Genomic DNA, 27,576 nt, shown 5'->3' on the forward strand with positions numbered 1-27,576 from the left:
CTGCTTTGATACATTTATTTTTGTTTTTGATTATATCCCTTCTTGCTATCTTCAATATTGCAAAAGTTATGGCCTATGTTAAAGTTTTCGGACGAACAGACAGACAGACAGTTCAAATGATATATGCCACCCTACCGTGCGCATAAAAATATTGCTGCCAGTTTTCTCATTATGACTTAACGATTGAAAATTTCAGAGATTGACGGGATTTAAAGTAATTGAACAGAAATGCTCTTTGGGTGATCCTTTACCAAACTCTGCAACATAATAATCATAAATTCGCCCCTTTTGTGCAAAAAGGTACCATGTGTCTTTTAATGTCAATGGCACATGGTACCTTTTTGCACCAATGGGGTGAAATGGTGAATCATGATGGCCCAAAACACTGACCTTAGTACGAATACAGATAAAAACGACTTTAATGTCAGATCTTGCTTTAAATTTTACTTCCATTTTAAATCAGCTAGATGTTGTCAATCTGTACAAGATTGGATTAAAAATCTTGTCCAATCTTGAAAAGGGGCATTTTTGTAGGAAAGCTACAAATAGCTTAGTTCCTTACCACAGGGACAGAACAATTTTCCTTATATGACATTGTAGAAATCAGTCTTTTCTGAGACAGCTGAACACAATTAAACATTATTCCAGAAAATGTTCCTTTGGGTGACCTATTCTTGTGGTAATAAACTGTGCACTTAAATAAGCTTAAACTTAAATGTCCGAATGTTTATCTTTTCTACATGTTACTTAATATTCTTTTGAAAACGCCAAATTTCTTAATTGTTTGCACCAATACAGTTCAATATGTGAGGGGCCGCAGACATCTATGGCATTTTGTTTTTAATAAAAGGTTTATCATATTAATTAATGTTATTATTTGTCATTAATAATGACAGTTTACATTTCTTGACGCAAACTATCTGTGATACTGCTTATTAGTGTTTGAAGTAATGTATTACGTGTTTCGTAAATGTTATATAAGCTGCTTAGTTTAGAGAGGTAATCAGCCAGTGTTTTCCCCTGTTTAAACACATGTAAAACCAAATGGATGATTGTGTTTAATTTTTTTAATAAATTCTCAAATTAAGATACAATTCACTTGCAAACTATTTTTACCAGTATATGGAATAGTTCATGCCCAGCTCACATAATTACCAGCGCAAAAATTCTTAAGAAGGTAAGACTAAATGAAGTCTAAATAAGCGCTTAAATCTTTATTATTAACATTCATCACAACACTATTAACTGTCTATGTTTCTTAAATTGTTTTTGTCAATAAATAACAAAGAAGCAAACATCAATGAGCAGAGCCAGAGTAAAGTTTTGTTTTGGAGAACTGTACCCTCTGGAACGACTGGCGAATGGACTGGTCTTGTTGTATCTGAAACAGGACAGAGCACACTCACGTCGGGTATCAAAACATTTTAAGTATCTGATCTTTTTGAAGGACGACTAATTGACTGTTAAGATCCAATATATGTAAATACCCAATCAACATCTGGTATCCGCATTTTCAAAGGTGAGACATGCCCTTGTTTTGGTTTGGGATTGCTGTTTTTGTATCCTTATAATAATGAATTATTATTGTGACACTCTAAATTTGATTCCTTAAAACATGTAAACATTTAATTTGATACAATATTTCAATTAGTTCTAGTATTAATACTCTGACAATAATTTAACATACAGTCAATGAAGTAAGTCATTGATACTTGTAAGTAAGACATAATAATTATCTACAGCACCATATAAAGTGACACATACCGGACTTATAAGTCTCATAAACTTAGTATGCTATCAATTCAGAAAGGCACATGACATTTATAAACATGATAGTAATTATTTGGGTCAAAGTCTTAAAAAACAAACAAGAGGGCCAAGATGGCCCTAGTTCGCTCACCTGAGAGGAGTCGGTTCATTCACTCTTTACCAAATGTCAAACTTGACCTAGATATTGTCCAGACAAACATCCTGGTAAAGTTTCATCATTATTTCATCTGCGAGTCATGATCAATGTACCCATGAAGTTTCATGATCCTAGGCGTAAGCATTCTTGAGTTATCATCCAGAAACCATTTTTCTAAGTTGAGTCACCGTGACCTTGACAGTCATTGTGTGAATACGTTTTTTGGCACTGTGACCTTGACCTTTGACCTAGTGACCGGATAATCAATAGGGGTCATCTGCGAGTCATGATCAATATACCTATGAAGTTTCATGAACCTAGGCATAAGCGTTCTCGAGTTACCATCCAGAAACCATTTTACTATTTCAGGTCACCGTGACCTTGACCTTTCACCTAGTGACCTGAAAATCAATAGGAGTCATCTGCGAGTCATGATCATTGTACCTATGAAGTTTCATGATCCTAGGCATAAGCGTTCTTGATTTATCATCTGGAAACCATTTTACTATTTCAGGTCACCGTGACCTTGGACCTAGTGACCTGAAAATCAATAGGGGTCATCTACGAGTCATCATCAATGTACCTATGAAGTTTCATGATCCTAGGCCTAAGCGTTCTTGAGTTATCATCCGGAAACCATTATACTATTTCCGGTCATCGTGACCATGACCTTTGACCTAGTGACCTGAAAATCAAAAGGGGTCATCTACGAGTTATGATCAATGTACCTATGAAGTTTCATTATCGTAGGCCCAAGCGTTTTTGAGTTATCATCATGAAACCATTTTACTATTTCGGGTCATCATGACCTTGACCTTTCACCTAGTGACCTGAAAATCAATAGGGGTTATCTGCGAGTCATGATCAATTAATCTATGAAGTTTGATGATCCTAGAAATAGGCGTTCTTGAGTTATCATCTGGAAACCATTTTACTGCTTTGGGTCACCGTGACCTTGACCTTTGACCTGAAAATCAATAGGGGTCATCTGCCAGCCATGATCAACGTATCTATGAAGTTTCATGATCCTAGACATAAGTGTTCTTGAGTTATCATCCGGAAACCATTTTACTATTTCGGGTCATCGTGACCTTGACCTTTGACCTAGTGACCTGAAAATCAATAGGAGTCATCTGCGAGTCATGATCAATGTACCTATGAAGTTTCATGATCCTTGGCATAAGCGCTCTTGAGTTATTATCCGGATACCATCTGGTGGACGGACGGACCAACATGAGCAAAACAAAACTGCCCCCATTCCAGCAGCCATGTTATTTAACTGACCGGAACCATTTTTGAACTCAACTCTCGTATCAAGGAAACAAATGTTCTGAGCAAGTTTCATGAAAATTGGGCCAAAAATGTGACTTCTACTGTGTTCACATGTTTTCACTTTAAACATATAGAGAAAAATGCCCCGCCCACTGGCGGCCATGTTTTTTCACCGATCGCGACCATTTTCAAACTCGTCCGAGAAATCAATAAAACCAATGTTTTGACCAATTTTGATGATGATTGGGCAAAAATTGTGCCTTCTAGAGTGTTTACAAGGTTTCTCTATAGCCATATAGGGAAAACTGCCACTATATACATATAGAGGAAAATACCCCGCCCACTGGCGGCCATGTTTTTTCACCTATCTCGACCATTTTTGAACTCGTCCGAGACATCAATTGAACCAATGTTTTGACCAACGTTCATGATGATTTGGCAAAAATTGTGACTTCTAGAGTGTTTACAAGGTTTCTCTATAGCTAAATAAGGAAAACTGCCCTGCCCACTGGCGGTCATGTTTTTTAACAGATCGGAACCACTTTTGAACTCAACCAAGATATCATTAAGACAAACATTTTGACAAAGTTACATGAAGATTGGGCATGAAATGTGACTCCTACAGTGTTTACAAGGTTTTTGTTTTTTTTACCTAGTGACCTAGTTTTTGACCTAGCACAACCCAGTTTCGAACTCGGCCGAGATTTTATTGGGACAAAGCTTCTGACCAAGTTTCATGAAGATGGGACAAGAAATGTGGCCTCTAGAGTGTTTACGAGCAAATGTTAACGGACGGACGGAATACGACAGACAAAGACTGGTCACAAAAGCTCACCTGAGCAAATGGGTGAGCTAAAAAAACATTATATAATAAATTAAATAAAAAGGCAGTATCAAGTATTTCTGTTCATCAGATTTCTATGCACCATATTTTCTATCAATAATAAAATATTTATCACACCAATGCCTTACATCTAGCGAAAAATAGGATGTGGTGTGACATTTCAAGTCTTCAAAATTACGTCATGAGCAATGGCGCTTATTATTTCTACAGGACATTTTTTTGCTTTTTTTCGCTTTTTGTTTCTAGAATGTAATACATCTTTACATCAAATTGTTTGTTTTGTTCATTCTGATTTGTTGTTTTTTTACCCCCCCCCCCCCCCCCCCAAAAGACTTTATAGCTAGTAATGATATATATGACATACCACCTAACATTTACTAATATTAGCACCTACTGTCCTGATACCAAAAAATATCAGAAAGCTTAGTTTCAGCCTGATAGCAGCTCAAAGGTATTATAATTACATGTATACCAGTAGTTTACTGGAATGCATTATATGTACATATAACTTCTGACAGCAGTGAAATTCAAGCATATATTTACTGCAGTCCATTAAACTGCAAACCTTGATGTTCTTATAAATGCCATTAAATTTCTTAACATTATTGATTTGATAATTAATGAAAATAATAATAATAAGAATATTTGCATTGCTTTTTTGTCTTAAAATAATATTGAAATATTTTACATAAAAAGCTGTAAGTTTGCAAAAGTTATGTCTAAACTTACAACTTTGAACTCAACAATATTTTTATTAAATAATCTGTGAAAACATTAACACTGGCTTTATTTTAGCAATAGGAGTAAATTCTTTAAAACACATTTCCTTTACACTTACATTATCAAACCACCTGGACAAGTTAATGTACTTCTGTTTTTCGAAGAATGTCAAGCTTGCCTGAAAAAAACACACTAAAATAAAACGCTGACAAAAAGCACTGGTCAAAAAGAATGGCCAATAATATACCATTAAGCCAAATGTTAAAACCTGACCAGAAATATGGAGTTCATGCCAGTTAACTGTATAAAATGACCAGATAATGTGTCCAGGACGTAAAGGATTTCATGAAAACAACATTTCCAGGTTTTAAAATCATAGGAGTTACAACTTGTATTGTGTTCAAGAAGTTTGAAACTTGTAATCTGCTTTCACTTGTTGTTACAAGAATGCAACTAGTATCAATTCAACAATACTTTGTGATCAACCATATTGTGAATTTAGTAAACAGCGAATGAATAAGCTGTCATAGTGGTACATTTACCCTTTCTTACCAGTGTATTATGCAGTCCATAGTACAGGGCCAGATCGATGATGGAAAGCTGGTGGTTCAGAAAGTAAACTTTGTCGATGAGATAGCTATTTAAATCCTGAAAAAAAAACAAGGTTCTATAAACATGTTAAACAGAATATATGTCAAAACCATAAAAAATAATAAATGAAATGCCTCAAACAAAAATATGGCACATATCCTAGCATGTAAGAAGCATTAAATAAATATAAATGACAATAGCGTTAACATCTCCCTTTCCTAACATTCTATGGCTTCGGAAAACATGACAACCAAATATCAAAGCAAAATCCTAAAATATATTTTTATTAATCATTATCAGTAAACTAGTGGACAAGTGGGCAGTGATGACCCTAACGCGCTCACCTGTGTTCACAGACACCAATCGTTGAAGACTTAACCTGAGAGAACAGTAAGAGAACAATCGGATAAACCTATATCAGCAAGGCATGTGTACATAGGATGACCAAAACTCTAATTTTTTCTCAAAACTCTGCTTGCATCAAAAACAAGCTGTTTATGGCAAAATTTGTTAAGTGTGACCATAACCTTTGAGGAAATGAGACAGGTGATATACACTACACTCATAATCCTCATGTTTGTCATTTGTGGTAAGCTGTCTTAAAATTTAATGATGGAAGATACACTTTCATTTGCACTTGAAATGCGGCTTTTCTAACTCACTCCCACCTTTGCAACGCCACTTCTCCACATAGCTTCAAAACTTGCTATAGTGCTCCTCTACCACACTTCCACCTTAGCCACTCCACTTCTTTTTAAACCTCACTCCCGCCTCTAAAATATGAGTAATCTAATCACTTTACGGTCAGGGCGTTTTTATTGTAATTTTAATAGTAACTGTCTGAAAGATTTTTATTTCAGTGAAAAAAAAATGTTTACATGTATGCAGCATGGCCTTTCTCAACCATTATTGCGGCTTCTTGCATGCTGATGATCTTAATAATGATTGTATTATCTATAAGGTGAAATGTCTTTAAAGCTTTTAATGCTAAGACGAGGATATTGATCCTTGGTTTAGCTTCACTATATTATTAGCTCAGAAAGTTACATTTAAGTTGCAGTCGCTAAAACACGATTTTTGGCTAGAGAGGGTCGAATATTTCACCTCTAGCCACTGTTAAAAAACACAACAATTTGAACATTTCACGTAATAGCCCAAGCTTCTAACCTCTAGGGTAAGGAGGTATACCATCTTCAAAAGGGGGCAGAAAACAATTTTACCTAAAAAAAGCACAAATCATGAACACATGTTAACTTAATATTCATTAATAACATGTCTCACATGTTACATGTTAGCAATACTAATGACTAGAAAAGTAACAGGGTTTTCCTACCATATTAATTGTTTACCTTGATTTTGAACAGCTATGACCCAGATTGGAACACTTCCTAGATATTGTGAAGATAAACATTCTGACAAATGTTCATCAAGATTGAGGCATAATTATGGACTTTATAGAGTGGTAACAAGGTCTTTCTAAGATGTGACCTCCTGACCAACTTTTTGTACCCAGATGACCCAGAATCGAACTCAGCCAAGATGTTGTCTAAAGCAACATTCCTATCAAGTTTCATTGAGTCATCGATGTGGCATCCAGAGTTGTATCACATGTTTTCTAAGATTTTACATGATGACCTAGTTTTGAGACTCAAAACTCACCTAAAGCTATATAGTTTGCAAATAAATATTCTGACCAAGTTTCAAGAAAATAAATATGAATATGATAAAAAGGTGAAATATGATTACAAACAATGCACATCATAGGGTGATCACAATAACAACATTCAATTCTTGATCGATGCTCTACAATATACCAAAGATTTATACCTGAAGCACTGGAGACAGGTCATTTTTTGTTGTACATCTGTCTAACTGACAAGTCTTGTACTCAAGCCATTGGTCCACCACTGCCTGTTCTGGAGCACTGACACCTGGAGAACAAAGTCAGTGACAAAACAGGGTACAAAACATTAAATGCACAGAATCCTAAAAGCAGGTTAGCAGAATGTAGAAAATTAAGAAATTCGTTCATAACAACCAAACCTGTTAATATGTAAGCAACTTTAAAGATTCTCTTTATTAAGAGAGACATGTTCACAATTTTGGAACACATGTTCTGACCAAGATTCATTAAGATTGGCCAATCTTAGATCAGAGCTTTAAAAAAACTTTTGTACAGCCATATAAGGAAAATGCCTCGCCCCAGTGCGGCCATGTTTTTCAAGGGAATCGGTTTATTTTCAAGAGTGAAAGGCACTGAATCTGAGCTGAGATATAGAGCAGAGAAATTTGTCACTTTTTTCCAAGTTTCCAATCCTCACAGGTCCCAATGGTAAATGGTTGAAATAGCTAACAAAAATTACCTATCAACTTGTGATTTTCTGCTGCTCTTGCGAGATGCTTCACGATTGTTGAAAACCCTTTTCTAGTTCCTGTTTTTCCTTTCATAACAGGTATCTGAAAATAACACCACAGCTTGTTTTTAATTCATACCAAGATTGAAAAGAACAGATATATTTTCAAAATATATTGACAAACAAAGAGATGCATTTCCTATATATGGCTTTACACACACCAATTTTATACTTGTTCATGCCATTTTCCTGTAGGTTTGTTGCTACATTAATTAATTTCAGAAGCTATACAAGCTTCAAATTCTCTTTATATTATGAGAATATATGCAACATTATGTATGAACATTAATTTGCGCATTGCAGGAAAAAAGAAACATGAATCTTTATGTGTTGAGTGATTAATCCTCTTTTGTAAACATTAAATGCACTGTTCAAATTCAAAGTAAAACTCAACCATATGGTCAAATGTGTACAAACGTGAAATAAATATTATGCCTCTTCATCGGTCTTTTAAAATAGAACCATAAAATCTACCTTAGATTAACTATTTTACCATGAATTTAAGATATTTGATAATGATGTGATTTATTGTGTTGGAGAAATATAGAAACAAATATAAACCTTAAATGTGTTGTAACGTTAAATAAAAAACACCAAGCAACTTTTTCTTCTACTGTCCAAAATTCAAATACTGAATTCAATTCAGTGCGCAACTGCCAGATTGTATAACTAGGGGTGAAAAGGTAGAGTACTTGATTGCTGTAGGCATTAGGCCAACAAAAATTCAAAAATTGATTCACTGAACATATTTTATTCAAACTGAAATAGTAATTTTACTTTTTTATAACCTTTTTTTTTATAATTAAACAAGTCTGTTTTATTGGTCATTCTTCTTTTTGTGAGCAAAATGGACAAATAAAGTGCTCAATAATTGCATTAACACAAACATTGCCATTTGTTAAAATAATTTTTGGCAAATATGTTATTAATAAAAGATTTGATGTTATAAGCATCCAATTGGGACGGGGTATACCCACTGAACATTTGAATATCTACATGTAGTCCAAATAATTAGACGTAATCTACCGATTACGTCTAAACGCCTAACGTCGTTTTCCTATAGAAAATTGATTTCAACTTAAACTTCAGTTTTTCTCGTTAAATCTTTGCTAATGCATAAAATTATCATTTATTAGACATAAATGTGAGCGATTACCTCTTAAATGTGTAAAAATTGTGCTTTTAAACCACTTTTGTACATTTTAAAAATAAACATACACAACACACCAAGTGTGTTTGTCGTTTATAGAATTACATTGAATTATCTTGAACGAAATTATTTTTTGAATAGGTTACACATAACCAATTGTTGTTGTACAACAAGCCACCTCACTTTTTAGCTTTCTGTACTCTTTAATTAAATGAAACATATATGTGTGTGTTAAAACTACCAGTTGTATGCATCATTAATTGTTGCGCAACGTTATGAAATGTATTCTTTAATTAAAATGTGTTTGACAGCAAACACGGAATAATACTTAGAGGGATCTTTTCACGTTTTGGTAAATTGGCAAAATTGAAAAAAGTTGTTTCAGATTCGCAAATTTTCGTTTTAGTTATGATTTTTGTGAGGAAACAGTAATACTGAACATTTACCATGGTCTAATATAGCCATTATACGCATCTTTTGTCGATTTAAAAACCTGAAAATTATAAAGCGTTGCAACGCGAAACGATTGAATAATTTGGAGAATTCTGTTTTTGTCGTTTAATTTAGTGAAACTACGAAGATTGCTTATATAAAGTTTAAAATAGGTCGCTTATACATACTTGGCAGGATGGCCGAGCGGTCTAATTGGTTTTTACTCCAGGACTCCGGGGGTAACTGGTTCGAGCCCTGATGCGGGCTACTTTTTTCCCCCTTTTTTAAAATTTTATTCTTGATTGTTTACTGGAGCTTTTTAGATCCAATGTTTATATTTATCAATATAAAGCATTTAATGACGAACTTCAAAACACGCCAAAAATCTGTGAAAAGGCCCCTTTAATATTTTTTTTTAAAGAATATATGGTAGGTGTTTATTTCGATCTAATACGCCATATGAGGCCCACTAGAACAACATATTTTCATAAGAAGTCAACAAAAAGAAAACAAAAATGCAGAAATACGCACCAGCCCTATGCTCACTCACACACACTCACAAGTAACATAAACGTACATGAAAAAAATTTAAATCATGAATAAAGGTGGAGAAGCTCATTATGAGTGAGAAATAATAATCATCGAAACATAATACTGATAATCGAATAGTTCATTAAAAGCGAAAAAAGTCTCCGACACTGTATTAATGGACATACACTATACTTAAATCCTTTAGATAATTAACCTTTTCTCGTTCTATCAACCAATTTAACTCTTGTGCATACTCCTTACTCTAAATGCAAATATTATCTTGGTTTGGGGATTTCAATGTCATTTCTGTGATCATGGAGTCTAAGTGCAAGACTTAAAAAAGTATGTTGTTTCGCTTGCGGTTGTTAAAGCCAAAACGGGGCTTCCCAGCTGGCACAGCTGCTGATATTCGGCTCTGAATACTTAAACTTATTCAGACCTTATTCTTAACCGTTGCGTGTTTTACGATATCGGATTTCAGGCGGGAATACAACTCAGTGAAACTATTCAATTTCTTATACAACATTGAGAATATTAACAGTTTATTGAAATTAACAATATCAGCGACATCTTTTTAAAGACTAAACACCTTTTCAAGTATCGAATTTAACATGTCAATAAAATATATTAATACCAAAAAAGGTTTCATTTCATATTGTTCACATTAAACCTTTAAATGAAAGTGTCGCTTTAACTATTTTCCGTGTCTTAACTTAATAAGCCGCGAATCGTTTGCTAAAAACAGTTAACAAAAAGGGCTATACGTTCTAATTCTTAATGAAATACAAAAATAAGTATAACATAATTAATAACGTCCATAAACACACACGGCAAAATCAAAGTTTTAATGGAAAACTAATATGACATTCCACGTAAATTATTATTTTCGTCTAAAACGAATACTATATATAGAGAAACAATGTATTTATAACCGACCAATGAGGTAACATTATGCAACTTTCAATTTACACAGTGCTATATGGCAACAATATGGAATTTGAACAGTGGTAGTGTTTTAAGGTCTGGACTATCATTACTTGTAAGTTTGTATAAACATTCTTCTAATGCAATTAGTAAAATAATGTTTATATTTTATGTTTAATAATTTATTGCATGATTATTTTGAATGATTATATGAATTTGATGCCGTTAAAGCTTTCGACATGAATTCATGTCGGAACGATGCTATTGCAAAATAACGTTAAACGATATGAGGTCGATGTAAATCGACCTCATATTTATAGGAGTAATCTACATGTAATCTATTTTCACAATGTCAGGGGTGTCAAGACCAAGGGGAGGAATATTATGTCGACCGATTATGACTATGCGAGTGCAGAACGCAATTATAAACCTTAAAACAGACATTTAAATAAGCACTTTCTTTAACTTTATTACAAGATTAATTTATAGAAACTTTTTTAACTCCACGTTTAACATATGATATTAGATAAGCAAAGTAAACATTATTAATTGTGATCTAAAACAACATGTGCTCTGATCCCTGTGAACAATGACAGAAACTTTCAAAGCTTTCTGTTGAGCTCAATGTCTTTACCTTGAAAATATGGTAAACATGTTCCAGTGTTCAACTAACGACACTTTACCACAGGCTGCATAGTTCAAGATTTATTTACATGAAATTAGGGCTGTAACGAATACACTAGGTAATGAATACTATACGTATCACGAATACAGGTCGGCGAATACAAATATTTATTCACGAATATGAATTTCAATGAACAAAAGTAATACTGACAACTGGACATGACATTATATAGTATGAAACTATGGGTATTTGTCAATTTGATTCATTGAGTGTCATTGCATACTGAAAATATGAAATATAACACTTTGAAACAACAAAACACTGACTAGAACTGCTAAAACTTTGAACACAGCTCCATGTTTGTTGATAAGTTGCACTTGTATTTGCCTAAATAAACATTAAACAACATTCAAAATATTCTTCCAATCAATGTAGTAAATATTCAACTGGTGCCCTCCATTATTGTTGAGAATCTCACTGTGTAACATAGTAGGTGGGGTAAACATGATGAAAAACACCGGAATAAGGAGAAGAACATTTAAATATAGGGGTTTAGTGTATGAACCTTCATTTGAAAGGTAAGATAATGTAAGATGATAAAACTTTCAAACTCAAAACCGCGTTGATTGTACTCGCCAAATATTAGGTTCGGAAGGTGGTGTTTAACAAATACGATTCGTCCACAGCCGTATTCGAGTAATTCGAATATTTGAATGTATCGTTACAGCCCTACATAAAATTCACTGCCTAACCAGAAAAATCGATCTGCCGGACACATTCGGAAATTGGTATAGCTCTCTGCTTTAGATCCACTGTTGTTTCTATTCCCAGTAAGAGTTGAAGGTTTTTTCAATAATTTGTCAGTCTCCGAGATTTTGTGAGATTAATTCGTTCAATAATCTTCATTTTCGCTTCACAATGTTGTCATTTGCACACGAATCAGCAAAGAATTACCAAACAAATTTTGAAAGACAGACTTTTATTGGAAGATTGGGAAACGACAGCCAATGATATCGTTGGTTTAAAAAATGCTTAGGCAGAATCTACCACTGTAATATGCGGAGAGGTTTCGTGGGCAGAGAATATTTTGGGGCAATTTATTGAATATGACCACGGAATTGGTCTTTTTTTTTTAACTTCCGCGAATATCAGAAACGACCCCCAGACAACCCGATCCGCAGAAAATTCACTTATAATCTAAGAATTGGGAAATAGTAATTCAAAGTATTTTCTTGAAAATACATCAAATACATGAACATGTTGTTTAGAATCGCAAAAGCATCTGCTTCACTTTGCAATTTGGTTTAATTCAAGAGCACCCCCAAAAAACACACTCTTAGCTTCATAATAATAACGCAATATGATAGGTGCTGTGTAACCGCATTAATATGCCCCAATATACACAAACGCTCATTGTATATATTGAACATAAACAAGCGTTTAAACGCTCATGATAAAACGCCGCAATTTTTCCTGAATTTTTTTTTAAATTCTCAATTGATTGTCAAAAAAATAATATATTCACATTGTTTTTAAATAAAACAAGCCTTAAGTTACCTTCTCATTGCCATCATATGTGACTTTACCACACTTTACACCTAAATATGCGGCAATGCCGTGAATAGCATCGGCACTGTCAGCCATCTTGGAAGGGACCAGTCGAAACTTACACTTTTTATTATTATGAATCAACTAATATTTTAACATAAAACTGTAAATAAAATGAAAAAAATATTTTTTAATAAAAATATTTTGATATATTATCAAGCAACTATATAATGTATATTTTTCATCCCTTAACAGTCACGTGTTTGTCATGTGATATCGACCGAAAGCCAAACTACTCTCAGTTTAATGATGGAATTAACAGCAGACGAAGCAGAGCGTTTGCAATTTATTAACACATTAGTTTTACGAGATGTATCCGCAGAGGAATTAAACAGAATATTTACTTTGGAATCAGACAGTGAGTAAATTGCTTTATAGATCATTATATAGAATTGGGAACTCGAAGAAAATATATTAAAATGTTGTGTATAAGTCTATAGATCTACAATGATTCAGACCTATTATATTACAAAATTATTATGTTGTTTAAAAATACAAAGTATGCAGATAAAGGTAAAGATCAAGAGCATATTAGCTATGGATTTGTAAAGTCAAACAAGGAAAACAGCTTTGAAAATTGCATGTATTTTTGCTATCAGAAATTGGCAAATGATTCCTCTGTGGTATTAAACCGTAAGTACAACTACTGCAGAATTCCTTAGATTTATCCTTTTTAACAAGGTGTCAAATGAATGGTCCTGCTATCCACCCCGCTTCTTTTTGGCAACACTATGTACCGCTTGTTATCATATATCTTTTCATGTCAACAAAAGGTTTGTTTTGCAAATATTGCCCATATAGATCTAATTACATGTTATTAGTTAATGTATTAGTTTTAAACTTTAGCTCTTGTGAATAATTTATCAAACTACTTCTAATGACAACACAAGCATAACACTATCATTTTACATTAATATTTTTAATACTATTTTACCATTTGGTTAATTAACACTATAACATCATTATAATGTCCCAGCATACCCACACATAAGTTGCTGCAACCAATAAAGATCAATATGTCGAGTCAGCGTTCGTGTGGGAAAATCGCAGAGCATTTTCTTTACTGACATAAATCACCAAGTTACAGAGATTGATGCAGAACTTAATTAACTCTGACTTCAATATTCAGTGCGTTGTTTTGGGTCTTGGTCAGGGAACCAAGATACGCCGGAATGTATGTACCGTTAATATTGCGCGCGAACGAGACCGCACCTAGAAATAAAGCCCTTTTGTAATGAGCTTAAATGGATGCAACTGTATTGTTAAATACATACTTTATTATTATTATTTTTGTTTATAAAATGTATACCCGGTTAATCTATAGGTTTCGTTAGCTTATATTTCTGAATAAAGTGTTCATATCAAAGTCAATATTTAAATTTTCTATGTCATTCGTAACATTAAAAATTCTGTCTCGTGCACGATTTTATTTATTTTATAATACCCATTGTAAATTAACTTTAATCATAGTGTGCTCACGAGGCATTTAAGTAGATATATACATGTACAGTTTTTGTGTGGAATACAATCCGAAAACTGCGATACATAGCATTCTTGAAGTTTATTTTATGCAACGTATGGGTATCATATAGTTATGATTTCTATCACTATCACCTTATCACGTTAAAATATGTTACTTTATTGCTTTCTTAAATGTTAACATATTTGTGGGAATTTCAATAGATATATACATCAACTTATTGGTAGTTTATGTAGGGGTTGCCCCCTTCGAGTTTTGGCTTGAAGATTATGTATAGATTGTCCGTAGAGTTTTGGCATGAAAACTTCACGGATAGTTTAAGTATTCATTGCCCTTAGATTTCCGGCTTGAAGGTTAGCTATAGATTTCCCGTCGAATTCTAGCCGGAGGACTTCACGGAATGTGATAGCGATTGATTTGAATCGATTCTTTTAATGAATAATTGGTTTGTGTCCATGTTCTTTGTTCACTTGAAACACAATAATATAACAATGCCTATACCTCTTAACACTAACATATCTGTAGCTGTAAAATTGCTATAAACGGTCGTAAATCGATATAAAGAGCTTTTAAGTTTCCTTTCAATAACATTGCATACAGGAAAAAGAGAGTAATTTGCTCTGTTGGTTTTATAGTTTCCAGTTATTTTTTATTGCGATCTTGTGATAAATTCATCAATATTTACAAACGTTTTCAGTTGTTTTGCAAAAAAAAGTAAATAGTTTTTATCATATTTTAATATCAACGAACTGCTACTTGACTGCCGCGTTTTGTTTGACTTTGTTATCGATTGTTATCGTGAACACACGAAATATATCGACTCTGCATTTTAGATGGATACGTTTCCAAACAAAACGATTTATAGCATCCGATAATAATCAGCCATTTTGTACGGTGATCAAAATGTGCCAGCACATTCACTGTTATATTCGAATGGGATAAAAACACTGTTAATATCTTTTTACCGTGGACCGATAATTATTTTGTAACAAATATCATATATCATTTATATGGCAAAGGAAGCATTCCTTTAATTTAGCTTTTTTGGCGCTGCCGAAATTTTGCTGTCATTTTTTGTTTCATGTTATTATAAACAAAGTGCATTCTTAATGGTTTAATCAGAACACGGTGACGAACATTTGACGCAATAAGTTTACGTCAATGACGTGTCGTTTGATGATGTTGAAGTTGTATGCGCGTATGTTCTGTTTTCCCAGATGAATTTTGTGGTACTATTGTTACACCATGTTTTTGGACAGACACTTTTTTTAAAGTCAAGATATTTATGGTGGATTAATAGATGAATACTCAAAAACCATTATAAAAGATAGATAACGCTGCATTGTCCCATCGAACTAAAGTCGTTATCTATGTTACCTCTTCGTTTAGCTATCTCATACCGTTTCATGTAGTTAAAGGGACTTTGTCACCAAAACCATCGGTTCTTATTGGTATATACACGATATTGTAAGATTATAGAACTATTAATTATGCACTAAGACATTTTGTTTCACGTTCAATAAAATGGTAAACAAATAAAACAAATTCCGCCAATATAATGCAAAACAAAACGAGATTTGATAAAATACTCGACAACAGTGTTGGACCAATTACAATCCAAATGTGTATCGAACCCACAACCAATTAGCCATATGAGGTTTGCCGCTTACTTCCATTTAATCAACTTTTGTGCTTGGTGAGAAAGTATGACGTATAGATCAAATATCAGTCTGTCGTCAAGACTAGAGGAAAACAAGGGGAAAACAAAACGTTATTTTTTCATATGCAAATGCTTAAACCACTTTATGAACTTATAATATGTATATTCATTCTTGAAATAGAAATCAATAAGATTGTATACCTCTTAATGTAAGATTTAAAAAAAATACTATCGTGGCATAGTCCTTTTAATACTCAGTCACAAATCATGAATTGACTGCACACGCTGTCTGAACTCAAATAGCCTAAAAAGCCCAATTCATGATAACATCATGGACGTAACTTTATCGAAACCTTTTTGAATCTCAAAAGCCTGCTCTTGAAAACGCGTTACCCTTTGACCGTCTGCACTTTATTTGGTATGTTAGTGTTTTAAAGTTTGTATTTTATATGCATGAAGATAGTTTAGTGACGCAGTCTAAACCTAAAAAAATAATGTTTTATTAGTGTAAACGATATCGTGGTAATGGTTTTGTATTATAATGGCCTTGTTCCTATACCCTGATTACGGATTATTCAAAACTGACGGAATCATATTATGTGAATTGTTGTTTTTTATTTCTCACTGAGTGCGGTTAAAAAACGATTGAAACCTGTACCTATTTGTCAAATGTTACGTTGTATACTTTAGGGCCTCAACAATACTTAAGATAAATTGAAATGACAGTAAGTAAATAGACAATTAATACACTATTTATTAAAATGAAACGTTTTTCAAAAGATTAATGAATACACGTACATGAAACTTATATATCACACTACTGTCAATCATAAAAAAATAAAACATCAATGTCAACGGACAAACACACATGCGAATTTTTGTTCTTAAATTAGTCCGCATTCCTAATTGTTTGTTCAGTTGTTATTTGGACCATAATGAAAAATTTGCTGAGCCATGTTGTAACGTCTGTGTAAGCGAACGTCCAATATGACTCTTACCGCCAAATTGTATCCAAGTAATAGGTTCCGTTGCCTTGTTAAATTATCGCACTAGTTCCTTTACCATACTGGTTTTATTACGTTGTTAAATAAATATTGGTTCCATTACGTGTTTCCCATACTGGTTCCCTGACCGCACTGGTTCAGTAACAGCACTTGTTATGTTGCTGCAGTGGTTCCATTACCTTTCAGGTTCCGTTGCAATACTGGTTCCGTTACCGTAATGGTTCCTTTGCTGTTAGTGGTTTCCTACCGTACTTGTCCGGGTTATGGTTTTGAACAAGTCCGTTCCCGTACAAGACTTGTAACCGCGATGGTTTCATTACGGTCCTGGTACATTGACAGTGGAAAATCCATTACTGTATTGTTTAAGTTACTTTAAGTGTTTTCCATACCGTACTGATTCCATCATTGAACTGAATCCGTTACCGCACTGGTTCCATCAGCTTTCTGGTATCGTAACCGTACTTGTTGTCTCACCGTGTTGGTTACGTTACCGTGGTGTTTCCATTACTATTCTTATTCTGTTGCCGCACATATTCGTTATTGTATGTGGTACCCTTATTATGCTGCGTTTACACCATGTTCCCGGCGACCACGGCAGTCCCGTTTGTCCGAAACGTATCGCGCCGTGTGGCTTTTGCAATTTTTGACCTTAAATCCAAGATGTGGTAGGTTGTGCTAAGTTTCCTCACGGTTTATCAAGGTATCCGTGACGTGCCGTTGAAGCGAAAACGCGGCCCTTCGACGGTGCGCTAAGTTTTCATCCACGGTCTGCCACGGATGTATAAATGTTGCTTCAAGGTACGATGCGTTCTGTTAAGTTCCCGCACGTTGTTTGCATTTGTCATACAGGTCTGATATGTTGTACATGTTTGCCATTCATTTTTCACGTTCTGTCAAGGTACCGTGCGGATCAAACGTGGACATCCGAGAGGTTTCGGGCACGATTGTGCTCCCGGTATAAAAGAAAACTCTCAAGCAACAGTATTTATTATAACAAAATAATTCCAGTTACATGGATGTGAACGACGAGGATGATTTTATGTTTGCCTGCTTATTTGCAGCATTAATAAAATCTTTGCGTTGTAAAGAGCTGAAAGAAGCAAAAAAGTCCGGGAAAAGACGAAAAAGGAGCCCAAGGTCCCTGTGGGTTCGTCCATGGCTATCGGAAGCTAGAAGGCAGCAGCAGGGGCACTTTGATGCATTTCTTACCAGGGAACTCCGCAACGAAGATATCAACACCTTTCAGAATTATCTGAGGATGCCCCCAGAACTATTCGACGAGATCCTTGAACGGATATCTCAAGTCATCTCAAGACAAGATACGAAATATCGCTCCTCCCTTACACCTGGATTGAAACTGGCACTGACTCTGAGGCATTTGGTGGAAGGCAAGTACTTACAGGTTGTTCCTCCACGTCGTTTGCAGCGCGGGGGGTAGCCTTTGTTCGGCGCTTTCTTGGTGGCATGTTTGCTCATCGAGTGTTCAGACTGAAATGAAAGTTTCCTGAGAAGCACGGCTTTTATAAACTCAGCTTCAGACCGCGCGAATCGTGTCAGACCGTACAACCGTACAACAACTCAACTGGCCGTAACGCATCTGCCTGCAAAACGCAACACACCGTAAAGGGTCGGATTAAACACGTAGCAAAACGGCTATCAATTATCCTAGCTTGCCGTAGTTATCTTGACAAAGCGTAACAAAACGTAACACAACGTGATAGAAACTTAACATGTCGGGGAATGAAAAGGATTCCGTCAGAGTACGGACACTTTTCGGGTTCTGTTACGGCCTGCTACGTACTGTCAAGTTGTGTTGCGTTTAACAAGTTCTATCACGTTTCTCATTTCCGCCGTGACTGCCGTGGCAAATTTTTTGACAGTTTAAAATTTTGGCACGGCAACCACGGCAACCCCGTTGTGTCACGTTTGGCTATTCCGTTCCCCTACGTTGCCTCACGTTCATCCCCTTTCCTCCATGGTTGCCCGAAACGTGATTGCCATGGTCGCCGGGAACATGGTGTAAACGCAGTATTACCGCACTGATTCCTTTACGTATGGTTTTCGTTACCGTTCTTGTTCCATCAACCTGAGTGATGCTATAACGGTATAGTTTCCAGCACCGTTTTTCCAATTACCTAAATGGTTCATGTACCGTGCTGTTTACGTTACTGTGCCGTTTTAGGTTATCCGGATGACGAGGCGGCAAGCTACAAGATGCTCGTGTACCGCCACACGGAGGCGCCCGACCTGATGCTGGGCTGCTTTCTGGACGGGGATCTCCTGGGGGTACTAATTATTAACTCAAAATGTGTATTCATTCAATGTTATGGATTTGCGTTGAAATATAATCGTCCCAAATTTGTTATATTATTATCCTTTGGAATCATAATTCAATTATGAATCAACATATTGCGAGAATATCAATACGAACGAACTCTTTTCCCGCCTCGATATCCCTAAGATTCCGCTCTCCATTCCAGTTTATTTGCGCCACGCGTTACCACGGTAAAAGACTGGCGGCCGAGGCCATGAGAATGCACATTCCCAACGGAGGTAAGTCACACGTGCAATGCTCGAGCAGCATTTTCACGCGTTAGGCATTGATTATTGTAAAGTTGTTTTGTGATGTACTATTAGTATTCTTCGACGGAAATACATGCACTATGACTATTTTTTTTATTCTTCTATTTCTTGTACTATTTATTTGTATGCACATTACAAAGATCTATCAACACAATGTTTATTGAAATACGTTTGATACGGTAAAGACAGTTATCTAACTTTACGAATTAACAGGAACGCAAATTTAATGTTGTCATTGCAAAATAAGTTAGGTAGCAAGAAAATGGTTGTTTTACAATGCATCTTTCTGTAAAAACACAACCTTGTCTTTCTTTTTTTTATGAGCAACCTGCGCCGATTATTATCATCCCGCCATACAAGTGTTATGCCCACATGGGGTATGGAGGCATTCAGCTTTACACTTGTCAGTCTGTCTGTTCGCAACGAATCTTGCGTATTAAACTTCTCTATGAAAATCATCTGGATTGCTTAAACGTTTAGGCCTTCAGTTGAATGACCTACATATGAAACTGTGTGTGGCTTTAATTTAAAAATTATTGTATAGAAATTAAGTCAGGCTGCAACATATTTTGTCAGAATTATGACCCTAGGTGTTTTTTTTCCCATTTATTTTATGTATTCGCCTAATTAAGTTATGTTCAACTCCTCTTTGTGATCTTGGTGGATTTCACTCTAACGTTCACATTTGAATGACCTCAACGTGTGGAGAATAGTACAAAGTGTGTTGTGGTACATTAATTATGTCGATTCTTATTACGATATTATTATAAATTTACTTATTGATTCTATACATTAGTAAACTGAATCTGGTCGTTAAACATTCCGCTGTGCATCAAATGACAGACAAAACCAGTCCTTATTTATTCAGAAGAGGGAACTCTTTTTTTCAGAAAGTGTTTGCATCCATTCCGTAGTAGTGAGAAAAGACCAGCGAAGACAGGTGAACAATTTTATAATAGAACATAAGTACTTATGAAGTGAAATAGTTTATAAATTAATCATACGTGGTGATCGAAATCTAGTTCTAAGACGCAAAACAGGACTTCTGTAGAAAGATAACATAATTATTAAAGTATTCTTTTGTTGTCAAAGAAACAATGATGACTGAATGATTGAATATTAAAAAATATAAGTATATATATTTATCTCATGTTAATAATGCTTTTAAACGATGTTGGTGATTGTATACTATTATATTATATTATATAATTATATTCATATATTATTTTCCCACTTGCAGGGTATAGCATTGCTCATGTTACGCAGTTTTGTGGAACGTGTACGGCGGGAACAGCGAGATGTCGCACGCGTGCTTCTAATATGCAAGTCCAACCTTATCCCGCTGTACACGCGTGCAGGGTTCGTGCTCAATGGCAGGTCCGATGTCGTGCACGGTAAGTCACGTAATCTCCGCGTTGATAGCATATGCCAAGAAGTACAAACCAATATAAACACTAGTGATCTTCCTTAAAACCAACATATGCGTAATGTATGTAGGGTATACCTGATAGGCACTTGACTTGATTTGTTATGGTATCCATCTTTCACTTAATATATATATTCAATTTTAAATCCAGGAGATTTTTTAATGTAGTCAACGTCGTTAATTTGAAAACACCAACATGTTGACCTTTTTCTAAGCCATCCATAGACAACTGAACATTACATGCACTCTGCACGGTTATTCAATACATGTGTTCATATAAGAGTAACTTGCTTGCCATTTGAACGAAACATGTAATACAAGTACATCATACTACATGTGTATAAGATAAACTCAAATTACATTCAGTTCAATTGTAACCACGCTGTTTATTTTTAACCAATTCGTATACATATCTTGTTTTTTGGATGACACACATGTAAATAATAAAAACACATGAATAAAAACACTGTTCTGTATGAGTTTTGTTTAAGAAAACCCCATGTCCTCACAACAGCCTGTATTTATTTTAGGAAAGGACCCGTGGTACGAATTTCAAATAGACATCTCCAATGGATGACAGCGGTAGCGCCTTCTTAATTGCTTTCCTATTGTCGTCAGTCAGTCTTGGCCAGAACTAGTTCATGCACATATTCTTTATTACTGCGCATGTCAGAACAAACGAAAAGCCCACTTGGTATCCAGAGAAAATATTTGTACTTTAATTTTCTTATTTTACAACAAATTGATCAGTTGTTCCACAGCATTAATACCGATACATACAATTTTCTTAACGATTTTTTGGTTGCGGCTAATCCGAAGAACATCTAATCAATGTGTTGTGGCCTCAACGTCGATATGCTGGAAAGGACTCCACTTATATTGAATTAAGTATGGTCCGTGGGGGAACCTTTTGCAGTTCTCCGCGGCCCCGCCACTGTTACAATGGCAACTATGGGCCTGCTGTTAACACGCCGAAGTCGTGTCTGAAGTTGTTTAAATGCTGTTGTGTACGCATGTTGTTTAAAAAATATCTACATGATTTTAACAAGTTGAAAGTCATAAACACATGACTTTATATTGTACTCAAAAACCACGGTCATTTTACTTACACGCACTAAATTGTACTGTTTTAATATATTTGTTGTTGTTATATGAAAAACGATACACTTATTGTTTGTACTTTCATTTACATGTTGTGCGAAATAAACATAATACATCCAAATAATTTATTACAATAAAAATTACAAAACATATATTTATGTTATTCAATTGTTTCATGTTTCGCAGTTGTCGTGGTTGTTTGCCAAGGGGTTTGATGTGGAAAATACATGGCAGTCAGACATAAAACAATAGATAGCGGTATGCATATATTTGTCGCGAAAAATATACCTCATTTACGAGATAACACATGTCAATCCTGATGTAGGTTGAAATTGCTTTATATTTGCTTTTGTATCAAATACTTTACATTGAACCAACAGGTGACACAACTGGAAAGAAAGGGGCGCTCTTGTTTATAACATTGTTAACCCAGATGAAAGTTGCGCAGGTATGCACTCATAAGCTTAATATTTATACCAAAAACAATCCTTTGACAAGAACTCTCTGTATTTGTGTAATATGTGTGCTATGACGGTGTATGACCTTAGAGTATGCCATGTTTGGGTAACTTGTGTCAATAGGACTGTATTGCACGTTTATGCGATGTACATGTTATACACTGTTTCAAATTATAAACGGATTTATTGTTTACTCACACGAAAACAGGCCCCATAAACAAACATTTAATGGAACTGATAACAATTATATACACTGTGCATTATATCAAATAATCGAAACACAACCATCACAATCAACGTTACAAATGTGTATGAGGTAACAGTATACTGCGTATAATATTTTGCTTCTGAACAAATCAATTGACCTGATGAGGACATTTCGTAATGCCGGCTAGACACCTATAGATTGCTCATTTTCTAACGAAGAGTCACACGGTGCTTCCTCCATTCGCTATCGGTCCATTTCGATATTTTCCAGTATTTGCCGTGCTTCTTGTCCACCATATCTGCGGCGTGTGAACAGATACAAGCCTAGAACGCCCAGTAGTACGCCTATACAGAACGTCGCCACCGCCACACCGGCGGTAAGTCCTGAAATATTAGGAACTAGTGGTTTGGGTCAAATAAATATCCGTAGGGAATCATACATACTGCTACCGGTAGCTAAAAAACATGGAGTCGTAAACACTTCAGATTTTGTGAGGCACAGATAGCCCTATAGATCACGTTTTCCTTTACATTCATTATTAAATACATTACACTAGGACATGCATGTACTTTACTACATGTATAGGTATTTCTGCTGTTCAGAAAAGGTGCATTCGCGATCTTCGAAAAACGCATAGGTCTCTTAATAAACTGATGTAATTTTGATTATCATATAGTCTCTCTGGATGTATAAGTGTATATTTTATAAAAAGTGTACTGGTGCATCGACAATATAAAGGGTATTAATAAATAAAAAAATATCATACAATTGTTCCAGTTAACATCAAATTGAGCTTTTGAAACTGTATGTAAATGTTTTCTGTGGTATTCTATGTCGTTTGGATGAATCTTAAGTCGATTCTTGCATTATTCATGACTAAAACCTATAATCCGAGAACATTTTTTAAAGAATTGTTTCATCGATTGTTGCAGCCATGTTTTCGTACCTGAGTTGGTGGATGAAGTCTGTAGGTTTTGGCAGCTGGCCTGTGTGTTTGAACCCTGCTGTACCGACGCACTCACAGTATAGCTTGTAGTCCTAGAACGTGCTGTACTAGACCTTGTAGTGCTAGACCTTGGACTAGAACGAGTTGTTCGTTGTGTTGAGGTTTTGGTGACTAGACCTGAATATACACAGTATTTTCAATGGAACACAAACTCCACACTTCCAAAATAATTTATTAGTTTCACACTAAAAGAGAGACCATCATATGAGTCCACAATTTCATATATATCATGCCCATTTCCAAAGAAAGGAGTCAGTTTCAGAACTATGACTCAAATGTAAAACAAACAAGCGTACGAATCAAAACTATAATTGAATTAACATTTACTAAGGTAAAGTACTACGGACTCAAATTCTTAAAGTAATGCGGATGCCGGGGACGGCAATATTTTGGATTCAACTTTTTTTAAAATAATTATGAGCTACAGCTATTAAAAACATTATATATTTGTTATATCTTTTTAAAATACGAAAATCTGTGCAAGTCTATTTAAATAATATTCAAACTTTTTCAAAATTTGTCACACACCAGTGAATTTGCGTGGCAATTGTAGCAATGAAAACAAAATGTTATATTTTAGTAAATCAAATTCGTGTCACCTTTCGATGAAGCTGCCGTCGGAGATTGTTTTGCCGACGATGTGACCGGTGGTATGGTTGACGCCTGGTTACATGTGACCGGTGGTATGGTTGACGCCTGGTTAGTGACTGCCGGAACAGTGATGGCGGATCCAGTGTATGAGGGATAATACGTTCCTTGGTATAGAGTACATCAACTTAACTTGTGTTTACCTGGTAAACAACTTCAATACAGAGGAGCTTTATAACTGCGCTAGTGTTTTAATGCAATATAAAAAATACGGCTTACAAAAAGCACCAACATAATAGTAACTTAGCCTAAAAAAATGTGAAATTGACATTAAATAATGTAAACAAACCAAACATATCAATTTATCTCAACTTTAAGAGTTGAATGAAAATGGTAAATCAAGGTAAATAACATCATTTAATGAAACATTATTAAACTCAATAAAAAGGACATTACAGCTCGGAACATAAATTAGTCAAAAGGCGTAATAAATTCCATTTCATCTCGAAAAAGAATGGTAGTACAAAAGAATGGTAGTACAAAGAATGGTAATAATAATTATCTTGAAAAACTCGCTCGAACTAGCAATTATAGTGTAAGGATTTATTCATTCGGATCTACTTGGAGGAATTTTCTAAAGATGGCTTTTCAGAAATATTAAAAACTGTGTAAGACAAAAGCTTCACCGGAAAACAAAACCTTATATTCACTGACTATTATATTGGGTACACCAAATCCCGTTTTCCGAGGCAATCACCGCACTGTTGTCAGGTCCCGGCAGATCAACAGTCAGGTAACAGTTCATGTCGTAGTGGCAGAAGTAAAGACCTGAAACAGGGCATTTTAGTACCGTACATTGGTTTCCTTCGTCTTTCGGTCAACATCATCCACAATCACGAAATAATTGTAACTTATGTATTGACAATTATTTAGGCATAACCATGTGTTTGTTGAAATTTAGAAATAAGGTATCAAAATGAAATTGGAATTCAGTATTATAAATTCTTTTGGTTACCGGTATTTAATATAGACGGTCCGTTGAGGCGAATAAAAGTACATTGCAAAAAAACGAAACAGTCGCTTAAATGAATATTCAACATTAAACTCATAATAATCATCATTATCACCATCATCATCATATTATCATATACCACAACATAACTAGCATCTTTGTTATACGAAAGTTGGCTTGACGTCATTTAATGACGTCATAGCGCGTTTCAACAATACACGGAGAACGGAGTGTGTGTTTACAGTGCATGCACTAGTTGTGCACGTACAGTATATGCTTCTGTTCACCAAATTTCCCGTATACATTTGTTATTTCTACATCAGCAGAAAATGGAAGAGATACAATATACTCTTTCATCTATTGGACAAAGACAACTAGACGAGGCTATCCTCCTGGAAACAATTGTTAGTGGGGTAGATAGTCACTGTACTGTTTACTTCGTTTTAAGCAACCTAGAAAAAGAACCTTTAGAACTAGTTGTGTCGGTTTTTGTTGCTGATAATTTGATAGACTCATGGGGTGAACAGTGTGTTCTTTCACTTTCCAAATTTATATATACTGAGCATTACATGGTGCTGGTAATTTTCAATATAAAACACCAGGATATCCATTGACCATGTACCTTCAAACAATAGCTTGACCTGAAACTGGTTTAAGGGAAATACATCGGACCTGAAGAGTTGCATGGTGCAGCTTGAAGAGAGCCTGGGGATAGTCACATTTATTTGCTTTACTTTATTGTGGTTCATTTACTTTCAACATATTATAATCATATCTGTTTATTTAAGTTTTGTAAAGCTAAGATGGGCAGTGGAGTGAAACCAAATGTTTCTGACGTTCTGAGAAAAATGGGTTTAATGCATGTACGTGAAGTGTCGTCCCAGATCCGCATGTGCAGTCCGCACAGGCTGATCAGGGACGATACTTCCCGCTTTTATGGTATTTTTGTTTAAAGGAAGTCTCTTCTACACGAAATTCCAGTTAAGGCGGAAAGTGTCGTCCCTGATTAGCCTGTGCGGACTGCACAGGCTAATCTGGGACGACACTTTACGCACATGCATTATGCTCAGTAGGAGAACACGGCGGTGAACGTGTATTTACCGGCGTCCACTGCCTTGAAGTCGCCCTGACCATACGAACCTGCGTGCGGTTTCAAAGAAGAGATAAGTTGCGGCATATGAGAAGACGAATTTCAAACGACCAATAGTTAAGTGTCAATATTGTCCCCATATCAGCGAAATAAGCGAAGTAGTATAGTTTTTGTTTACCGGATAGAATGCAGATAGAAGACTATAAGATGTATTGTTCTTACATTCTAATAAATTTCGCAAATATATTGCAATGTAAAAACAACATTAAAGAATTGTTAGTTAATATCAACTAGTTAAATTATTAACTAAAGTAAAATCGCATACTATCGATTTAATTATAACAGAAATATATGTGACTGTTGTTTTACTTACGCGTGTACTTCGCACATGTTGCCTGCGTGTTGTTGCTTAAAGCATACCCCGTTAGAGCCCGGTTTTGAAACATCCTGCATTGCTGCGTGTTCGGACAGTACTGGAACATTCTGCACGGAATGGTTAAATTCAGAGAGCATTGTCGCGCACAGAGCTCCGGTGACGTTGATGGAACGACGTTATCAGACTCGGCTGCTGTCATCGCTCCTGAACTGACGTCATACTCGTCTGTGTAGTGTCCTGTTAAAACAATAACAACAATATTTTAAACTGTACATATCAAGATGCAAAAGACAATGGAACATCTCTTTCTTTATTGACTCTGCCAATTGGCATGATTGGTATTATTAACGTTTCTTTTAACTCAAATAAGGCATCATATTGATTTTTGTGAAAAGGATATTCACCCTACACATCCTCGTTATTGTAGAGCTAAACTGTGAAAAACTGTAAAACAAAATAGAGATAAAAAACGATGCGCTAAGCTAGAAATGCGTACTAGAATAAATGATGCACGCTGTATCATTCTGAAAGTGCTGGCGGCTGCCAAGGTGAGGTCCGTCTTGGTCT

At 35.2% G+C, this 27,576-nt stretch overlaps 3 protein-coding genes across 3 annotated transcripts in view; 1 reads left to right on the top strand and 2 right to left on the bottom strand.

Moving 5' to 3' along the window:
• Positions 1 to 1,199: 1,199 nt before the first annotated feature.
• On the bottom strand, positions 1,200 to 13,096 carry LOC127870302 (eukaryotic translation elongation factor 1 epsilon-1-like). Its single transcript, XM_052412937.1, has 6 exons — positions 12,967 to 13,096; positions 7,697 to 7,790; positions 7,161 to 7,264; positions 5,295 to 5,390; positions 4,861 to 4,920; positions 1,200 to 1,381 (listed from the first exon to the last, which is right to left on the bottom strand). The coding sequence occupies exons 1-6, from the start codon at positions 13,051 to 13,053 to the stop codon at positions 1,298 to 1,300; spliced, it is 525 nt and encodes a 174-aa protein (XP_052268897.1). The 5' UTR covers positions 13,054 to 13,096; the 3' UTR covers positions 1,200 to 1,297.
• Positions 13,097 to 13,216: 120 nt separating this feature from the next.
• On the top strand, positions 13,217 to 21,828 carry LOC127867543 (uncharacterized). The gene is made up of 6 exons (XM_052408800.1): positions 13,217 to 13,375; positions 19,344 to 19,447; positions 19,642 to 19,714; positions 20,635 to 20,684; positions 20,985 to 21,138; positions 21,701 to 21,828. Exons 1-6 carry the CDS (start codon positions 13,264 to 13,266, stop codon positions 21,745 to 21,747), a joined length of 540 nt encoding a protein of 179 aa, XP_052264760.1. The 5' UTR covers positions 13,217 to 13,263; the 3' UTR covers positions 21,748 to 21,828.
• A 550-nt stretch (positions 21,829 to 22,378) lies between these two features.
• The window catches only part of LOC127869794 (uncharacterized), a 7,646-nt gene continuing 2,448 nt past the window's right edge, over positions 22,379 to 27,576 (bottom strand). The window contains exons 5-9 of the mRNA XM_052412456.1: positions 27,506 to 27,576; positions 27,003 to 27,246; positions 24,543 to 25,359; positions 23,884 to 24,060; positions 22,379 to 23,320 (exon numbers count right to left, since the gene is read on the bottom strand). The exon at positions 27,506 to 27,576 is cut by the window's right edge and continues 174 nt beyond it. Of these exons, the coding sequence (XP_052268416.1) occupies positions 27,205 to 27,246; positions 27,506 to 27,576 (113 nt within the window). The 3' untranslated portion in view covers positions 22,379 to 23,320; positions 23,884 to 24,060; positions 24,543 to 25,359; positions 27,003 to 27,204. The remainder of the gene's footprint in view (positions 23,321 to 23,883; positions 24,061 to 24,542; positions 25,360 to 27,002; positions 27,247 to 27,505) is intronic.

The sequence above is a fragment of the Dreissena polymorpha genome, chromosome 2, assembly GCF_020536995.1.
Source record: "Dreissena polymorpha isolate Duluth1 chromosome 2, UMN_Dpol_1.0, whole genome shotgun sequence".
NCBI classification, from domain to species: Eukaryota; Metazoa; Mollusca; class Bivalvia; order Myida; family Dreissenidae; genus Dreissena; species Dreissena polymorpha.